General features: G+C 30.1%; 5 protein-coding genes across 5 annotated transcripts; 3 read left to right on the top strand and 2 right to left on the bottom strand.

Annotated features, from left to right (window-relative positions):
- Positions 1 to 1,811: 1,811 nt before the first annotated feature.
- Positions 1,812 to 2,940, bottom strand: LOC145763464 (centromere protein V-like). Its single transcript, XM_082574914.1, has 3 exons — positions 2,821 to 2,940; positions 2,441 to 2,625; positions 1,812 to 1,945 (listed from the first exon to the last, which is right to left on the bottom strand). The coding sequence occupies exons 1-3, from the start codon at positions 2,919 to 2,921 to the stop codon at positions 1,812 to 1,814; spliced, it is 420 nt and encodes a 139-aa protein (XP_082431040.1). The 5' UTR covers positions 2,922 to 2,940.
- Positions 2,941 to 3,714: 774 nt separating this feature from the next.
- On the top strand, positions 3,715 to 6,706 carry LOC145763519 (uncharacterized). Its single transcript, XM_082574979.1, has 13 exons — positions 3,715 to 3,811; positions 3,926 to 4,097; positions 4,188 to 4,335; positions 4,418 to 4,558; positions 4,800 to 4,923; positions 5,000 to 5,077; positions 5,155 to 5,224; positions 5,328 to 5,455; positions 5,534 to 5,616; positions 5,800 to 5,915; positions 6,011 to 6,115; positions 6,224 to 6,335; positions 6,479 to 6,706. Exons 2-13 carry the CDS (start codon positions 3,939 to 3,941, stop codon positions 6,601 to 6,603), a joined length of 1,389 nt encoding a protein of 462 aa, XP_082431105.1. The 5' UTR covers positions 3,715 to 3,811; positions 3,926 to 3,938; the 3' UTR covers positions 6,604 to 6,706.
- Positions 6,707 to 7,555: 849 nt separating this feature from the next.
- Positions 7,556 to 10,470, top strand: LOC145758468 (uncharacterized). Its single transcript, XM_082572514.1, has 12 exons — positions 7,556 to 7,719; positions 7,817 to 7,967; positions 8,031 to 8,165; positions 8,262 to 8,382; positions 8,467 to 8,553; positions 8,618 to 8,687; positions 8,771 to 8,898; positions 9,176 to 9,261; positions 9,575 to 9,681; positions 9,754 to 9,858; positions 9,943 to 10,045; positions 10,160 to 10,470. Exons 1-12 carry the CDS (start codon positions 7,561 to 7,563, stop codon positions 10,273 to 10,275), a joined length of 1,368 nt encoding a protein of 455 aa, XP_082428640.1. The 5' UTR covers positions 7,556 to 7,560; the 3' UTR covers positions 10,276 to 10,470.
- A 141-nt stretch (positions 10,471 to 10,611) lies between these two features.
- On the top strand, positions 10,612 to 14,188 carry LOC145751942 (uncharacterized). The gene is made up of 5 exons (XM_082568105.1): positions 10,612 to 10,835; positions 11,891 to 12,083; positions 12,292 to 12,443; positions 12,940 to 13,145; positions 13,670 to 14,188. Exons 1-5 carry the CDS (start codon positions 10,669 to 10,671, stop codon positions 13,816 to 13,818), a joined length of 867 nt encoding a protein of 288 aa, XP_082424231.1. The 5' UTR covers positions 10,612 to 10,668; the 3' UTR covers positions 13,819 to 14,188.
- On the bottom strand, positions 13,623 to 17,379 carry LOC145751931 (thioredoxin domain-containing protein 5-like). Its single transcript, XM_082568093.1, has 7 exons — positions 17,161 to 17,379; positions 16,904 to 17,053; positions 16,446 to 16,755; positions 16,221 to 16,322; positions 15,830 to 15,973; positions 15,409 to 15,627; positions 13,623 to 14,433 (listed from the first exon to the last, which is right to left on the bottom strand). Exons 1-7 carry the CDS (start codon positions 17,331 to 17,333, stop codon positions 14,293 to 14,295), a joined length of 1,239 nt encoding a protein of 412 aa, XP_082424219.1. The 5' UTR covers positions 17,334 to 17,379; the 3' UTR covers positions 13,623 to 14,292.
- Positions 17,380 to 18,928: the final 1,549 nt, after the last annotated feature.

Here is an 18,928-nt window from a genome sequence, read left to right as displayed (position 1 = left end):
ATCACTTGTCTAAGACGCCGGTCTGTATTTACTTCCCTGCTTCCGATTTAAGGTAAATAAACAAGTCAATGCGGTCTAGCGTGAGATTGCGCAGGTACAGTTTCACTTGCATTTCCCAGTGGGAAGTCTCACGATAACTAATGCTCTGTATCCTGGGGTAGTGATAATGAAACGAAGCAGACGACAAACATGCATCCTTTAACTTATAACTGTCATCCTCATTAGTGATAATTACAGACGCCGCCTTCAAAGATTTTACCGCGTAATATCAAAGTGAATATCATTTAAAAAGAAGTTAGGATTATCTTATCAAAGATCGACAATATATTAAAAATAAACTGCAAAACAAAATGTTGTTACCAATGTCTATAGCTTCTAATTTTCGTATACTATTATAATAGTAATTGCATATTTCTTTAATACAAGTTTTGGTTCAATAATGTTTAAACTTATTTTCTTGGCAACAGATATGTTTTTACAAACATACATTTAAAATATTTTAACATTAATTTATTATCTCGTATTGGTCGTATTTACTAATGTATAATATCCAACAAATTTGTTTATTTCCTGAATCTAATTAAAGGAATATTGCATCCTGTTGTTACTCTGATAAGAATGACCTCAACTTTCGATTAATTTTAAGTTTACATTAATCGACTTTCTAATCTCCAATACTTTACTATGTTTACTAGCAATCGCGTGAATGTTTATTTGCATAGCCTAAGCTTGTTTCCTATTTTTCGTTTTAGTGCCAAACTTTGTAAACGTCTGATAACTGATGTTTAATTTAGTCACCGAATAGTAAACCCTACTGCCAGTAGCAAACTGAAAGTTCCAAGTCTGGCAGAAAAATATTTTTTTTAAGTACGTAAAATGCTTGTCTCCAATTCTTTTAAGACCGTTTTCGGGGATTAAACATTTATGTCATTTGGCCAAAATACGAGATAAATATTGTAAGCCTATTTGCACGTCGCTGGACATCTGGTAATGGCTTATGTTTAGCAGTTGCAATGAGTTTTTAATAAATGTTAAGTAGATTGATTTAATTTTCACACTTCCCCGTAATGCTCATTAGCACCAAGAACAAACAGAAAAGTGTTAATTTTTGGGCAACAGTGCATTTTGGTAAAGGTCTGTAGGCATAAATAGGTTTCACACTTTTTACCGCCTAAATTAAAATGTTTTTTGAAAATTCAAAATACCGACAACTTGATTAAATAATACAATTTTACAAAAACAATTTGCCACTTAATGGCCCAACAACACACATCGAGGATAAACATTTATAAAAAATAAATATAATGTGCGCTAATACCAACACTGACATGGGCAACTTAACATGGAATTAAAAATTTAAGGGTCTTACAATTAGTTAGATAAATAACGGCAAAATGTGTATCTTAGTTAAACACAATGTTCATTGTTTACATTTTAAAGATTTAGTAATTAAATTACCATAATTGATTGCTAAAAAAAGTTATTTATGGTAAAACTTATTCAATTTATTTGTTAAACCTATTAGTTAAGTCGATTTTTAGGAATCAAATATGTCATAACAAAAACCCTTACATTTTCTGTGAATTTAATTTTCTGACTATTGGTCATTTTTTACATAATATAATCTATTCAAATCGTTGTATAGACTAAGATGATGTCATGAATTTTTTTATATTATTTATTTGTTAAATTATGTATCTACAAAAAAAAAAAACAAAGTATGAAAAAATGTTTTATTATTAATTTGAGGTTAAAATATAATACAAGATAAAAGTTATATACACCTACAACTCTCAATTCCTTTAACTGCTTCATTTAGATCTTGATTGAATAGAATTAGGTTTTTTCAATTGATCCTCCATTGCTTTTTCCCAATTTACACCATCAATATCTTCAACCGTTATACTTTCCACAGTTTCTTTATCCAAGCATCTTGGATTAACACCTTTTTAAAAAAAAAAAGATATTTGAGGTAAATAAAAATATAATAGAATATTAAAATTAAGTCAATGAATACAAAATAAACACCACAAAGATTACTTAAAAAAGCTCTCTACTTTTTTTTTTTTTCGCACATTGAAACTAAATATTAAATACGATATACAATTAATATTACAACAATGCGACGGGAAAAAATGACAAAATCAACTTGTACATATAACTGTACAGTGCAAAGGCCAAGGGTTTAAACATTATACAATTTCCATTATTGGATATTTTTTATAAAAATAAAATAATATACACATTTTTTTTAAATAATTCTTCATGTAAAAATATTTGTTAATTTTGGCATGTTTAAATCAAGAATTTCATTTTTCTAACCTTATCAAAATATTGTTAATTGGATATTAATTTTTTATTGTGATTTTTATTAATGGGCTTCATTGAAACTTTTTACTCAAATTTTTAAAAATGTAGAGCTAATTAACTTTCCACCCACCATATCCATCTGGATTTGATCTTGGCTTATAGAAGCTTTGGACCCCACAAATCTTACAAAACATGTGTTTTGCTTTGTGTGTGTTAAAAGTATATGTCGTTAGCTGATCTTCCCCTGATATCAATTTAAACTTGGAGGAAGAAACAATAAAATGAATGTTGCTTTTTACATCACATATACTACAACTAAAAAACATAATTTGAAAGTAATGACAACTTTATTGTTAAAGACTGTGCACTTTTAAAATAATCTTGCTAAAAACTATGCACTTTTAAGACGTTTATGTAAAATTTATTAGTTTTAGAAAATTAAAATGGGCGTTTAAAAATTAAAATAATTAGTTTTTTAGTTATATGTTATAGTTTGAATTTGATAGTTACTTGCAATTGTACACATGAAGTTTTGAGGGAGCTGTAACTTCAAACCTTACAGCTTTGCAGTGGCACCCACCAGAATGGACAACTTCATTGTCACCCGACATCTTATACAGCAAAAAAACAACAAAAAATAGGTAGGTTGCTTTCAGGTAAAATAGTTTACCACGTGTGTTTAAAATGTAAACAAAGCAAACGATGTAACCTATTTGTGGGTTGTTTAAATTTTACTTTTATATTTTTAACAATGCATGTTTTAAATAGAAATGATATTTGTTAATAGTGTTAATAATACCTAATTTATAACCTGAACATCAACATTTAAAGTTACGAAAAATTTAAAAATAATACGCGCCGTCAATGTGATACTTAATTGCCAAAGCGGAGATAATTTTGTTTATTCCCAAACTTTGTTACACAAAATAACCTCCCGAAATCATAACACAGTAGCCTTGGGGCGTCTCTAAATACTTTCGTGAACACGCAAACGTGTTTTTGACGTCAATAATCGTAATGACGTCACTAACACCGAGTTCTAGTTGCAATTAGCTGATGTTGCGAGCATTTAAAATGTTTAAGATTGTGTAAACTTCCCCTTGTGGGAAGACAATCAAACGAATTATCTTTGTGTTTAGGTTTAATTAAGGGAAACGAGCGACCAAATGAAGCCTATTACGTAATTAAACCTAGCTATAAATTAGTGTCGTATTGGCATTTGGCCAATTAGTTAAAACCTGTATATATATAACACACAGAACTTAAAAATAATAGAAAAAAATGTAACTAAGTCAGCCGCGTTCCAGACTTCCATTTAGGCTTAGTTATAAAAAATTAAAATAGGTTTTACAGCAGTGTAAGCTACCGTTAAAAGTTCATAAAACAGTTTTTTGTTTTGTAGGTTAATAACCAATATTTAAAAAAAAAAAACGATTTGAAAAATAATCGTTAGTTTGTAAATATATATTGATCGTACTGTATATAACTTAATCGTAAAAAGGTAAACCTTACTTAACGAATTTACTTTTTTAGTTTTGAATAAATTAATTTACCAAAAAGTATGTATATATATTTTCTTCACATTTTCTGACAACGTTTTTTTAAATTTGTATAGGTAAAATATAAACATGCGTGTGTGCCTTATGCTTTGTTCTCTATTTCTTTTGGCTTTGCCAAGTGCATTTGCCCAGTTTGACTTTCCAGTTCCCACTAACATACAAGCTAACCCAAAACCAAAACAAGTCGACATATCGTGGGATGCCGTTCCGGGTGCTTTAGAATATGAGGTAGAATAATTAACATTATAAACTGTTATTAATAATTTCATCGTTTTTAAAGTTTAAACTTTATTAAACAGCATCATTTTTTCTGTTCAGGTAACTATTGTTGGTGGCGAAGTTATTATAACTAACGGCGAACAAGTGAACTTTAGAGACTTGACACCAGTTACCACATACACCGCAACTGTTCGTGCTCTTGGAAACGGCACCATTGGAGCAGACGGAATTGTTGTTTTTGATACAAGTAAAGGCATTTTTTAAATATCAATTTTGCATTAATGTGTAATGTAGGTTTTACAATTTAACACAAGTTTTTTTATATTAAGTTTTAGGAAAAGTTCAGAACTTGAGACAAAATGTTGACACATCTACTGCAAGTTCAATCGATGTAGAATGGGACATGCTTGACGGAGTCACCCACTATGAGATCGAATTAAAAGACAGAGAAACACAACTTGCTGTCTCCGGTAGGTGGCATTGTTGGTATTGATTTTTTAAACTTATCTGTGTGTATTAATGTACAGTCTACAGGTTTTAAGTTAACCTGGCGTTTGCTTACAAATTATGAACGCTCCAGCACCCTTTACCACCAAAAAAATCGTTAAAGTAATGTAATATAAAAAATGTACATACTTATACATTTAACTGTATATTGTCCTAAAATAATTACCAAACATTTGATAATTGACTATTTAACATTTTATAAAGGTCCAACGATTCTTCCCGATACAACCACCGCTTACAGTTTCACCGGAATTACTTCTCTTAAGTTTTTCCGTGTTATATTAAAAGCATTTGGACCAAATGGCCAAGAACACACCACTGGAATTCGGTGTGCAATTGTTTAACTTGCAATATAATTAAATTACCCATTAAGTGTTTTTGTAACAAGTTTTGTTTTTGTACAGAGTTCGTGTTGATGGATTTGGAATTCAAGGTCCAATTTACTGGGGACTAAACATGGGAGGAGAGGCTATGATCTACAGGTAATTATCTAGTAATTATATATATTAAAATAAAATAAACTTGAAATTTACGTGATTGTTAATGAAATTATTTTTAGACCTCTTAAAGTCCCACGTGGCCCATTCAAAATAGAACTTCAACTCCCATGTGCATGCCAATCAATCAAAGTAAGTTTGAAATATGTTTTAGACATTCTCATAATTCTATTGCAATACAAAGTATATTATACATGCACGTAAACAAGTTAAATGGAATATATTTTTTTTATAGTTTTGGAATGCTCGTATTGACCACGACTTGTCTGATGAATTTACCGGACGATTCGTTTTGGTTCAAAACCGTGCATGGATGAAACGAAAGAATGTTATCGGGTTTAACTTCTTGTTAAACAATGAAACGTAAGTTATACACTGCACCATTATTTTTATGTTTATATATGTGCAATTTATTTTTTATTAAATAAAATATATTTTCAGCCTTTGCGATTTTCCTACTTCGACAATTACAGTCGACTACTATAACAGCCCAGCACCCGCTCGAGCAGTATCTACATTTTTACGTAAGCATTTGTGACGTCACGTTTGATTTAAATAGGCTGGGTCAAATAATATTAAACTAAGTAGTCCAACTAAATAAATTGTTACTTTATTTGTTAAGATCGAAATATGAATACTTTTGGCAGAGTTACATGGTATTTACATTACTGAATATTTTTTTATGAATACTATTCTTTTGTTTACAGCTTTACCTATTAAAGTAATGGAATGGCAATCTATGGCAGCTAATTTATCCGCAATTGTTTCACCAGCGGGAATGATTAAGTTTAAATTGCATAAAGTTTTCAAAAATCCCAACAAGGTGTAATAATTGTTCTTGTCAAGTTGATAATTTATTGTTGCATACAGTCAATTGTGTAAAGAAAATATAAACAAACATTTTTTTGCCTTTGTCAGGGTCAAGATACCACTAACATGACGATGCCTGACAAACCAGACGTTGGAATGTTTGTTATGGTTTTAAACACTGGGCCGGGATGTTCTGGAGGCATTCTTCCAATGGTAAAGTACTTTGACAATTCTTACAATTAGGCTTACTCATTCAAACTGTTTTGAACATTGTATATGCACCACACATTAAGTCTAACTGAGTCTTTTTTTTTATTTTAGAGGCCTTGGGGAATGACTTTAAAGGACACGACTGGTATGCCGGGCTATCTTCCAAACATGATGTATTTTGCACAAGATTCAGAACAGTGGTACACAAATGATTCTGGAGCAGGTAACATTTTTGCATAAAGTCTACCAAATTTTACTTAATGTTTTAGGCTATGCTATTAATACTCTGTAAAATGAGTACAGCTAGGCCTGGTAAAAAAATGTTTATAATAAATCAACTTAAAATTAAAATATGTTTCTCTTTAGGTTTTCTGTATGGGTTTGACCCGACTCTCTGCCCAGACCGAACTGGAATGACAGCCCAAGCAGTATTGGATAGCGACTTTGTCACACAAGTGTATGACTCTCCTGATATCATGCCACCTTATTAATTTATTTTCTGTTCCTAAACCATATTTTGCAAAATAATATTTTTTTTAATATGGATATTATTACAGAATATATTTCGTATGGATTTTAAGTCATTAACCACTTTCTGCGCTTACTATTTTTGCAAAACAATTTGCAATTGTCATTATTTGCATTATTGCCAACTTTTGTTAAATAAAATAATGTAATAAATTGGTTTTTGCAAGAAGCAACATTTATTTTTTATACAATTTGTTTTGTTCGTTTAATTATATGTTTTTATGCCTAGTTTAAGGCATAACATGTTTTTGTATTCCAATGTTTACTGCTACATTAGCCATAGTCTACGTAGGCTAAATAGCAAACTTATTGGCAAAATAACATGTGTACTAAAAATAATTTTCTATAGGCAATATGCATGTTTTAAATATCCTGTCAATATTTATAAGGTTAAAATTATCTCAAATTTTATCATTCTTTTAAAACCAATTTTTAATCTTTAGATAAACATCTTAACTGATAAAATTCACTTTGGGTAATTTCCGTAAAAGTTAAGATTTTCGGTAAATGAAATTTATGTTATCCAACCTTTGTTTATGATATTGATATTACAATTTTTAAATATCGCCACGAATAGGCGTTATATCGTTTACAGGCCGATTCATGATGTTATTTTTTTAAGAAAAGAGTCATGCTGGCAGGCTACGCATCGCCTTAGGGAAGCATGAGGTGTTTTTTTCGAGATCTAATCTAAATGGCACTATAGGCATGCGTTACACTAATGTAATAAAAAGTTATAACACTATACGTATACCTACAATTACTATATGTTAGGGTGTAAGTTTAGAATCTATATACTTTTAGTAGGGATAGGTAACAGTTTAGAATATTCATGAAGATATTTTACCAACATGTTAACTTGACATTTTTTTAAATTTTTAAATTTAATTTTGATTTTTTCTAAATACAGTTTTGTCAACATGAGTTCGTTTCAAATAGTTTGTTTTACATTTTTATTGTTTGCCTCTACGGCACTTTGCCAATTTGACTTTCCAGCGCCACAAAACTTAAGAACCAATGTAAGAGCTACCTCGGTTGGAATTGCATGGAGACGTGTCGTAAATGCGACTTCATACGAGGTTTGTGATAAGTCTACCTATATTTTAAACCTATCAAAACTTTTTTATTTTAAGTAACTTAACTTTACTTTATAAATTACATGTTTTTTTTGCAAAGGTCACTTTACTTGATACAAACCAAACTGTAACGACTGAGACCAACAGAGCAGCATTTGGCGGCCTAACTCCATTAACTGGTTATACAGCAACCGTACGTGCACGTGGAAATGGAACAGTAGGGGAGGAGGGGACGATATCTTTCGCCACAGGTAAGATAATTCTACAAATGTGGTTAGTCTTTCGAAATATAAAGATTTTTTTTATTTAAACAGTTTTGGGAAAGCTTCAGAACTTAAGATTTGTGGAGGCCACGGCTTCGACGATGGACATAGCGTGGGACGAGGAAATATTTGCTATCGGATATGAGGTTGAAGTTAGAGTACGTGACACGAATGAAAATGTAACTAGTAAGTATAAATACATCTTCACTATTAAATTGAAAACGTTTTTATATGACGTCACGCAACAAAGAAACATTTACTACTATAGTTTAAATTTGTTAGGTGCAGAAGTTTTCATTGAAGGTACAACTGCTTTTATCGTCGGACTTGAACCTAGAACTTATTACAGATTCATCGCACGATCCATCGGCACCAAGGGGAGAGGTGCAAATACTGTTATCAGGTAAATGTAAGACAATTAACATTTAAATATTTTTGTATAAACAATATAATGCAGTAGTAAATAACACCAATCTTATTTTTATAGAGCTCGTACTGATGGTTCAGGTGTTACCAGACCTCAATACTGGCAAGGAAGAAACGGATTTATTGGTGGACAAGCAACAATATTCAGGTATGTTATTATAATAAATTATACGGTGTGAACTCACATTTATTATTTATATTCGTATTTTTAGACCTCTTGAAATCCCCCCTGGCCCTTATAACATAAGACTACAGATGCCATGTCCGCCTACTTCGATCAAGGTTCGGTTTCATTGTCAGTTTTATTTTAGCTAAATTTTACCATGTAACATAATAAGATAAAATTGTTTTTGATTTTATTTTAGTTTTGGAATGCAAAAATTAACAGAGAGTTGTCGAGACCAGTGGACGGTTTTTACGTTCTTACTCAAGATAGACCTTGGATGAGAAGAAAAACTGAAATTGGATTTAACTTTCACTTTGCAAACGAAACGTAAGGTTTAAGTTCGTTTTATGCAATTATTTGTAATGTTATAGGGACCTATCAACTTACACTGGACATACAAGTTTTTATAGAATCTTAATTTATACCTTTCTGTGTAACGCGTTAATGTGGTTGCCCCAGGCCCAAACCACGTTATATCGATATTATCATCATCATTATTACAACATAGCGGTCATCATACTATCAAATCATACACGTACCTTTGCTTATTTATTTTAAACGTGAAGTACGATAACGCAATTTGACAATTGTTTGTATTTTTCAGATCTGGACTTTGTGATTTTACTGCTGAAAATATAACAGCCGATTTTGGCGATGATGTTGTTCCGCGCGAGACTTCTACATTTACAGGTATTAAAGAAAACACATTAGTTATTTTATAGTGTTTAGCTAAAACTGGTTTAAGGCCTGTTCTTCTGGCTGTATTTTTTTTGTTATTTGTCTGGTTACAATTTAATCGCTTGCTGTTAAATTGTCGCAAATGATATATGCCTGTAGTCACTTACCCGCTTACCACAATAGGCAGATTTTTGTATTTTGACACCGTAAAAACTGAAGACATATATCGCTAATTGTCTATAAAGCCCCATTATAAACAGAAAAATAATTAAATTACATTAACACATATGTGTTTGAATAAATATTTCTGTTATCTGTGTTAAAGATCTTCCATTAATGAGACAAGAATGGTGGACAACCACATTACAATTTGCCGAATCTGCTGGTCTTGTTCGTTTTTTGCTGAAGGATATTTACGAAAACCCGAATACAGTAAGCTTTAATTTTTACAAAAGTTTTTACTTTTTAGCATTACTAAACTAATGATTTAATACTTTATACAAGGGTGGACCGGAAACAAATTTAACTCTCCCGAAAAAGCCCGTTGTAGGTAAATTTGTGCTTGCGCTTGATACTGGAGAGGGCTGCCAAGGAGGCATAATACCCATTGTAAGAGCTTGTTGTTTATACCTATAGGTCTTTTATAACATGCTTAAATTCACGTCTTGTTATTTATTAAACATTTTATTATAGAATACCTGGGGAATGAGGTACAAGGATACAACAGATATAAGTAATATTCCCAACCTTCTATATTTTGCCCAAGATGCGGAGACGTGGTCTGTTCAAGAACCAGGTATAAATTCTTGTAGTCCAAAATTTCCAAAATAGGACTTGTATAAGCAACCAACATTACTTTTTCGAATAATGTTATTATAGATCGTATGTTTAATGAATACATTTTGCTTAGGTTTTGTCTATGGCTATGACCCGGCGGATTGCAGTAATCGCTCTAATTTATCTGCTCAAGTTGTAGAGGATAGTTCGTTTGTAGATCAAGTTTTTGGATCACCAGATATTAAATAAATTTAAATGTTGATTTTAATGTATTTAAAACAGTCGTATCTTGTAAGTTATATAAACCAGATGATCAACAATTGTATAAAAAATATGATTATTACAAAATATGTTCTGCATGAAAATGTGTTAAATAAAACTGATAACCTACAAGTTTTTGTCGTAAAAAACTATAAATAAATATTGAATTATACTGTATGTTAAAACCGAGTTTTTGCGTTTATTTGTACATATACACTCTATAGAAAGTATTAGAATTTCATTGTTTTTTTTTAAATCACAAATCTATTACGAGCTTGATTTTAGGTAATTTCCCATATAAAACGCAAAATAAAAACAGAAAAACACGTGAGAGATTATGTTAAAAGTTTTTATTCATACATATTAATTACAAACATAGATATGTTTTTACGACAAATTTTAGTACCACCGCCAAATTTATTTGGAAGATGTAAAAGAAATTTATTAGAAAATGCAAAACCTCAAAAAAACATGTTGAACGGTTATAGAAATGTGAGGTCTATTTTTTGCAGCGAATTACTTGAAAAGCGCCATAGTGGAGAAAAGGGGTAAGTCTTTATTTGTTTTAATGTTTTTTTTACTGGCATGCTTTTTAATTTAAACTAAAAATGGGCATGATTGAAACTACAAAAAGTCGTGGGTTTAAACCACATAGATACTGATTACTGCAAACAAATTGCCCGGCAATTTTTTAGACACCATTTTATACACCTTTAAAATGCTTTTTATTAAAAAAGTATTCAATATAGAGTGAATTTTAGAGGTGTAAAAAAAGGGGTGTAGAAAAGTGTTGGGTGTCAGGTTTCAGTACCACCCAAAGGTTAGTAGTAAAATGATAAATTTCACTTAACCAAAAAAACACAAAAAATTAAAATATTTAAAAATAAAATTTAAAACCTAGTGTATAACAAAATTATGTGATTTGTAAAAATATGGAGATTTGTTGGATTTAATATTTAAGAAGGACAACTTTAAGTAAAGAATTAATATATAGTGGTTTAAATCTATAAAACCCCACTCATATTCTAAATTTTTTATGTTATTGGTCACTAAATTATCGCTTTTCAATGCTAAAACATATTTATTTTTGTTTAAAAAAACAGTATGATTTTATACAGCCTATGAATTATACTATGTAGAAGAGACTGTTTGCTTAATTATAAATCACAATGCTTGCCATGCCAGTATCTTTAAATAATCCGAGAATTTATGTTCTTTATCTAAACTAATGTTTCATACTTATGATCGACAGTGTGGTGTAGTGGTAAGCCCACTTGCTACACCACACATGAGGTTGTGGGTTTAATCCCCACTGCTCTCATCCTGTAGCCCCCTTGAGTAAGGCGCTATAAACGGTATAAACTCCTGCTGAGCCAGCACTTAATCAGCAGCATAATTTTTTGGCAATTATAATCTATAATATCCCAAACTGCCACAGGCAACTCGAGATTGGGTCGGAGTAACTGATGTTACTCTATGTTTAAGTCGCTCATTCGACTTTCCCACATCGAGGATAAAGATATATATATACAAAAAAAAGAAGCCTTGTACTATGTTTATGTTTTTAGAGTTTTAATACAAAAACATTGTTTTATAATTTTAGGGTGCAAGAAAAAATTATTAAAATGTTGTCGAGTCGAAAAAACTTAAGAAAAAAGTTTTACGACAACAGCAACGTTGACAGTAACTTCATTAATTCTGTAACATTAGGCCAAGGAAAAGTTAAACCAGTTATTAATAAAAATGTGTTGATTAGAGAAAGAAATGTTTCTAGTGTGTTGGTCACCCAAATTCAGGTAAATACTTAAAACTTTTTTTTAATCATTGCACTAAAAAATATTATAAAAAATAAAACTTAAAATAAATAGTAGTTGAGCTTATATATTTGAATGTTAAAAAATAATGCTTAAATCTTAAAAAAAAGAAAAAAAATTGTTGTACAAAAACAGTGTATACCCTGGAAAAATTTTTAGATAAAAAAAATATTTTTTTTTATCCAATTAGGAGGTTATTGATACAGGGATGGTTTCTACAGAGCTAGCAGAACTTCAAATAAAAATAACAGAAGCCTCAATGAGAAATAAAAATTCCTGTATAGTTTATTGGGACTCACAAGATGTCGACAGAGATCATCTTATACATGAAGCTTTAACGAAGTATGTTTTTTAGCACTTCACATTTGAGCAAAAAAATTTAAAGGTCTATCCCAATAACAGAACAACTTTATTTTTAATATATACCTGGAAATAAAGTTACCATTATGTCTAAATTATAGAAAACTAAAATAATTTTTAAATTTTACTTAGGTATTATCTTGTTGTAGTACTTGGTACAAATGGCTTTGCTAAAGCTAGGTTTAATTTTCACTGCTTTTATGCTGTATCAAGCACCATTTTGTAAACGCTTTAATTGGTATTAAAAAAAATTTGTAAGCTAAATACCCAACAATAAAATTATTATTATTCAAAACTGACAAAGACAAAAAAGAATTGGGTCAGGGTAACAAATATTATCCTTTTTTGGTTGTAAAGTCACCCTTTTAACATTAGGGGTTAGTTTTTTAAGAAATTTTTAGTAAATTTTTTATTATAAAAATGAGTATTTACATAAAACTTTTTCAGGTATGTTACATTTTATTTTAATTTGCTATAGATATTCATCAAAAATTCGTCATATTCTTATGCATAGTTTTGTGATTTGTCATGTGCCTAATCTCTATTTTCATTTGGACAATCGCGTCATCACTATGAAAAAACTAAACAAAATATTTAATTCAAAAGACTTCGATTCTGCACCCAGTGAAAATAACTTGGAGACTATACAAACAGATAAAAATATAAATTTAAATCAAACAAAAGGTATGTAAAGGGCGCTGTTTAGATTCTAAAAATTATATCCTAACTGTATAATTTAAAAATTATACAAAAATCTTTTCCTAAAAGAGTTTTTAAACTTGCATGGTGTAGTGGTCATAGCACTTGTTTTTTTATACATAAGGTCATGGGTTCGATTCCCACTGTTCTGATGCTGTGGTGCACTTGAGTAAGGAGCTATAGACAGTTTAAACTCCTGCGGAGCCAACACTTAATCAGCAGCTTAACTATCGGACATCTATAAATCTTTAAATTCCTAAACTGCTAAAGGCAAATTGAGACTGGGTCAGGGTAACTGATGTTACTTTATGTTTAGGTTGTGAAGTCGACCTTTTGATATCTATGATAAATAAATATAAAAGAAAACTTAATTTTAAGTTACCTATAATCATTGGTTGCAAGGTAAAATGCTATTTATATAAAAGTCATACCTACTACAAGAATACAACATGGTAGTAAATTTCATCGAATTGTATTTGGCGTGTAAAATTAATTGCTCAATATTTTAGATTGGAATGCGAAAGCAAAAAGCACATCATCAAATCCCATGTTTACATTGTTTGGAATAGACCATGAATCAATTAACAAAGCAATCAAGTTAAAAAAGGAAAGTCAAAATAACAGTAATTTAGAAGAAGATAAAAATAATAATTTATAAATTTTTACATTATCTAAAAAATGTATAACTAAATATATGAAACAATCAAGTTAAAAATGTGAATTGCACTAAAAATCAACTAGGCTGTGTAATTTGTACATATTTATAAAAATCATTTAGTACTTTATGTATACATAACTAAATTATATATAAAGAATCCAAAATGATAATCACAGATACATTTTAATAATTTTTTAACCTTCAGTTAGAAACAAAAAACAATGGTATGACCTTACAATAATTTGAAATCTGACTATTTACAAAAAGTACTGTTAAAAAAGCACCATAATTATAAAAAATGATATACACCCTTGCTTGTACAAAAACATGCTAAGCTTCAAAAGTTTAAAAATAAAGAGAAATGTTTTAGAGGTGCCATTGATATTTAAAAAAAATTTAATTAATAACAAATTACAAAATTATGCTTCTTACGATTTTGCTACAGGCTACAAATTTCTTAAATTTTAAAATTGTTTATAGTTCATCTTTGTTGTCTACAATTGCATCTACATGCTTACTTATGAAGGCTTTAAAACCAGTCAACGTCCTAGCTGCTTGATATTTCTCTATCATTTCACCATCTTTGAATATCAGCAAGCTAGGATATCCCTTAACCTAATTACAAAAAATTAAAGTTTTTTATAATTGAATAAAAAAATTAAAATTAGTTATCACAATCGAACTAAGGCCGTTAGGATTTAATTTGATGTATTATGTGGTAGTATACTTTGCTTATTATTAGGGATGGGCTGAAATCCAAATTACTCGGATTCGACGAGCCCGAGTATTTTGTCGCGATACTCGGCCGAGTCCGAGTACTCGGTTATGATGTCATTTAAACGTATATAACTGTTCACGAGAATCTTTCCCGCATAATTTTAAAACTGCAAAATTTGCCAAAAAACACGTATTTATGGATTATAAAAGGTTTAACGTTGGCAAAACTACTAACCGCTGATAGCAATATCATTTTAAGTCCAAACGAAAATGTTTTAAGTTTTAAATTTATTATGCGTAAAATTTAGTAAAAAAAGTGTAGTAAAAAGTGTATTAGTTGCGCAATTGTTGCTTAAATAACGTAATATAATTGAGAGTAGATTATAAATTATTAGAAAAAGGCAAACCTCGTGTTTTTTTATGTTTAATAAATCGTATACGATCTTAAATGACAAATTATTACTCGGCGTCCGAGTACTAAAAAATGCTCGACGAGCACGAGTATTAAAATATACTTAATACTCAGGCCGAGTACTCGGACTCGGATTCGATTGGCCCATCCCTACTTATTATAATTATAAATTACCTAATTACCTGGTAATTTTACATTATCATACCACAGTAGTTACGTAATGTGCCTAACTTAACTTATAATCTCAGTCTGGGAAGAAGATTATAAATGACATTGTCACCAATTTAATTATTGTCTTTAGACTTGGCTTATCACAAAAAAAGGAAAAATTTCAATATTGTAAAGAAAACTGAGAGTGGCAATTTAATTTTTAAGTCCTAATCCTCATAGAAATGTTTCTGACTGGGTCTCGATTTAATTTAATGAATTATAAAGTAATAACCGCAACCATAAAAAGTTACCTCATATTCTTTGCAAACTTTGCTGTTTTTAGTGCAGTCCACCTTTGCTATTTTAACCTCGACGTCATAGTCATCGAAACCACTCACAGCTAATTCTTCCCAGGTTGGAGCAAGTTTTTTACAGAACCCACACCATGGAGCATAAAACTTAACGAATGTAACATCAGTAGCAACATGGAAATCAAAATTCTTATCGGTAAGAATTAGCACTGGAGAGTTCTGTGAAGTCAAAAAAATGACTAAAAATACGATAAAATGAATACTAACATCTAAATTTTAGAAAAACAAAATTTACCTAGCTTACTTTATTGTAATGATGTCACTTTTTTCTATATTATAATACTTCAAAACATGACACCTAACTTTAGTCAGCTTAGTAAATTTAACTAACATAAATAATTTTTAGGTTTAACAAGCTTACCTCATCCTCTTCCTCCTCTGCTGGAGCCTTCGTGGCAGTAGGAGGTTTCTTTACAGGAGGTTTCTTCACAACAGGTTCTTCCTCCTTTACACCAGTAATCATTTCTTTGACAAATTTCTCCAAGTTTTTAATATCTCTTCCACTCTAAGCAGTAAAAATTTTTCAAAAAATTGTTTATTATTTTAAATTATAAATGGTACTATTAATATTTTAATGAATAATAATGAAATGAAAAACTATTTATTAAAAGTATGGCAATTAAGCTTCATTTCCAACTGGAAATTCTATACTGGTACTTATTATTTTTGATTGATGATTGGAATTTTATGGATAATTACATTTTGCTGATGTGGCAAATTTCATAATTTATTTTCCAATGGAGTTTACTTACTGAATATTTTTGGACCTTTTCACCATCTTTAAACCACAGAAGTGTGGGGTATCCTCTTACTTCATACTTTGTACACGGCTCTCTGTGTGCTGTACAGTCAATCTTTTACCAAGTATACAAAAGTGTAAATGTTAAACATACGCACTTAATTCATTAAGCAGTATTTTTACCTTTAAATTTTAATACAAACTATGTCTATTTTTCCTAGTTAAAATAATAGTTTACCCTTGAAATTTTAACATCGTCGGCATTTTCATCTGAAGGCATGTGAGCCTTTGCCAATTCCATCCAAGTAGGTTCTAGCTTTCTACAGTGTCCACACCATGGTGCATAAAACTTAATAAAATGAGACCCAACTGCAACATGGGCATCAAATGTGTCCACTGTGAGGTCATAGAGGCCTTCTTTTGGAAACGCAACTTCCGCTTCCTTTGCTGGCTCCTCTTCAGACTTTTTCATAAATTTTTTAAGTGACACTTCATCTCGAGCACCCTGGTATCTTTCTCCTTCTTCACCTGGCTTGTACAACTTTAACCTGTTGTGATACAAAATTTAATATTATTCTGTTTTACAACAGATAAGACTATGTCTGGATTCCGAATAACTTTCAATAATTTAAAAGTTTAAAAACAGTGTATGTATATATATATAACTTTAATTTTCATTTTTTTTGTATGACTTACGTTGGATAACCTAGAACACCTTGATCTGAACACAGTTTTGTCTGTTTGGTGCAATCAACTTTTTCCATTTTGACTTCTAAATCTTCGTCATTATTTATCTCATCTGTGAGCTTTTCCCAAACTGGCTTTAAACGTTGGCAATGTCCACACCTGGATTTACAAAATTAAATTTTTTTAACTAGATTTAAAAACAGAAAAATTTGCAACTTTTCTTTTTTGGTGGAAAATTTCCTACAATCCACAAAGTGTTTTCTTACCATGGGGCATAGAACATAATAAAATATGCATTTTCCTGCGTTTTATCTTTAAAGTTTTCATCTGTAAAGGTAAATTCGTCTTCAGCTGCACCTTCTTCATCTTGAGTCTCAGTCTCACACGTTACAAACGTTAAGAATACGAAAAACATAACCCATTTTAATAGTTTAAACATGCTCCTTTTTTAACTCACAGTTTCCCTCAAATTTTCTAAAAACCGAAACAACTAAATTAAGTGCCTAAGTGGCAGATCAATTGCAAAATGCAACAAAAAATAACAAAATTTATAAAAACTATTGCTTTTCAGCTGGTTAAATATTTTATATATATTTCAATCAGCCTATAGTATGCACGATAATAAAAATAAGAAGTGAATATTTCTATAGTCTGATATTAGGCAAAGAATCTTATTTTTAAACAGGTGTCCCTTGGTCAATGGTGCATGACATACTGTCGCGTGTAAATAAAACAAATAGAAATCATATAAACTGTAGATTATTTTTTTTTTGGATTTTACGTGATAAAGTTAACCATAGCAATGCTTTATTCATTGAAAGCAATTTTTTCTGTTAAAACATGTTTTTTATGTAAAATAGGCGGTAATGTTTTTAATGTGTCAGTCACATTTTGATAAAGGTTGCTAAAAAAATCAATATGTTTCATAAATACATATTTGGTCACCTGCTTTTCGTGTTATTTTTTCAATACATAATTTAAAAAAAATAGTTCAATATCTTTGTTTTGCATTATATTATATTGACAGTTTTTGTTAAATGTAAAATTTAAACTGTTTTAGATAGAATAGTTTTAAAACGAAATGCAAAACCGCAGTCAATTGTCTTTGGAACAACCATTTGTTTGGGTAAATACAAGTAATGTTTCATTTAAATTAATTCCTTTAATTGTGCAAGTTAAATATTTTTATTTTAGGTCAAATATTTTTTAATTGTGATAGGAAGGCTGTGTTTAGTTATCTTAACTTTATTATATAATTATTCAATATATTTTTTTAATTTTATGAAAAATCGATTGCCAGTTTTTTTATTTTATAAAAATACAATCGTTCACTTTTTATTATTTTTTTTAGTAAGCTAAAGTTAGTGTGATTTTTGAATTTTATTATTAAAACCATCTTTCATCGCCCAAAGCGCTATCGGGTGAAGTATTTGCCTGTTTGTTGGTGCATACTGCATAGTATTTAAAAACGCGGATTTATTTAAAAACATGCTTTTTCAGCAAATATTTCATGTCAAAAATACCACTTTGTAACGGTGCTATTCCATTTGTATTAGGATTAATAGCCTACAGAAAAAATTAAACACCAAGAACTCTTTGTCATATTTGCGGTTGCAAGATTTATACTTGCTTGTTTCAGAAATTGTATTTTGTGTATAAGTCAGGCTGTAATTCCATTGTTCGCAAGATACGAAATCCAACTAAATATTGTAAAAAATCCAACTAAATATTGTACGAATTTTTAAATATTGTAAAAATTCGTATGATTAAAAACACATTTATTATCTGCATTTAAATAGTAGACAACATTTGTACAATGTTATAATGATTTAAATGTTTTTTAAAGAAGTAGCGATTAAAATAAATTTAAAAAAATAGTCGATTGAATAGGTATTCCTATTTTTGTTATAGAGCGACGACCTCACGTCGCCTTTGTAACGCGTAGTTAGAAAAACTTAAGCTTAAATAATACGCTGCGGTTTTCGCCTGTTTTAACAAAAACTTAACCTTTTCGCCTCCTGCTTTTAAATAACG

The sequence above is a fragment of the Corella eumyota genome, chromosome 1 (assembly GCF_963082875.1).
Source record: "Corella eumyota chromosome 1, kaCorEumy4.1, whole genome shotgun sequence".
NCBI classification, from domain to species: Eukaryota; Metazoa; Chordata; class Ascidiacea; order Phlebobranchia; family Corellidae; genus Corella; species Corella eumyota.
This window is presented reverse-complemented; position numbering and strand designations above follow the sequence as displayed.

What these genes read in the sequence shown, in the direction of transcription:
- LOC145763464 (XM_082574914.1), bottom strand. Translation starts at nt 2,921, where the DNA reads ATGTCGGGTGACAATGAAGTTGTCCATTCTGGTGGGTGCCACTGCAAA. An exon ending in CTTCATGTGTACAATTGCAA is followed by an intron (nt 2,626 to 2,820) that starts GTAACTATCAAA and finishes TATGTTTTTTAG; the next exon opens with TTGTAGTATATGTGATGTAA. An exon ending in ATCAAATCCAGATGGATATG is followed by an intron (nt 1,946 to 2,440) that starts GTGGGTGGAAAG and finishes TTTTTTAAAAAG; the next exon opens with GTGTTAATCCAAGATGCTTG.
- LOC145763519 (XM_082574979.1), top strand. Translation starts at nt 3,939, where the DNA reads ATGCGTGTGTGCCTTATGCTTTGTTCTCTATTTCTTTTGGCTTTGCCA. An exon ending in CTGGAGGCATTCTTCCAATG is followed by an intron (nt 6,116 to 6,223) that starts GTAAAGTACTTT and finishes TTTTTATTTTAG; the next exon opens with AGGCCTTGGGGAATGACTTT. An exon ending in CACAAATGATTCTGGAGCAG is followed by an intron (nt 6,336 to 6,478) that starts GTAACATTTTTG and finishes GTTTCTCTTTAG; the next exon opens with GTTTTCTGTATGGGTTTGAC.
- LOC145758468 (XM_082572514.1), top strand. Translation starts at nt 7,561, where the DNA reads ATGAGTTCGTTTCAAATAGTTTGTTTTACATTTTTATTGTTTGCCTCT. An exon ending in TTTACGAAAACCCGAATACA is followed by an intron (nt 9,682 to 9,753) that starts GTAAGCTTTAAT and finishes ACTTTATACAAG; the next exon opens with GGTGGACCGGAAACAAATTT. An exon ending in AAGGAGGCATAATACCCATT is followed by an intron (nt 9,859 to 9,942) that starts GTAAGAGCTTGT and finishes ATTTTATTATAG; the next exon opens with AATACCTGGGGAATGAGGTA.
- LOC145751942 (XM_082568105.1), top strand. Translation starts at nt 10,669, where the DNA reads ATGTTTTTACGACAAATTTTAGTACCACCGCCAAATTTATTTGGAAGA. An exon ending in TGTTGGTCACCCAAATTCAG is followed by an intron (nt 12,084 to 12,291) that starts GTAAATACTTAA and finishes TTATCCAATTAG; the next exon opens with GAGGTTATTGATACAGGGAT. An exon ending in AAATTTAAATCAAACAAAAG is followed by an intron (nt 13,146 to 13,669) that starts GTATGTAAAGGG and finishes TCAATATTTTAG; the next exon opens with ATTGGAATGCGAAAGCAAAA.
- LOC145751931 (XM_082568093.1), bottom strand. Translation starts at nt 17,333, where the DNA reads ATGTTTAAACTATTAAAATGGGTTATGTTTTTCGTATTCTTAACGTTT. An exon ending in ATTATGTTCTATGCCCCATG is followed by an intron (nt 17,054 to 17,160) that starts GTAAGAAAACAC and finishes TTGTAAATCCAG; the next exon opens with GTGTGGACATTGCCAACGTT. An exon ending in AAGTTTGCAAAGAATATGAG is followed by an intron (nt 14,434 to 15,408) that starts GTAACTTTTTAT and finishes TTTTGTAATTAG; the next exon opens with GTTAAGGGATATCCTAGCTT.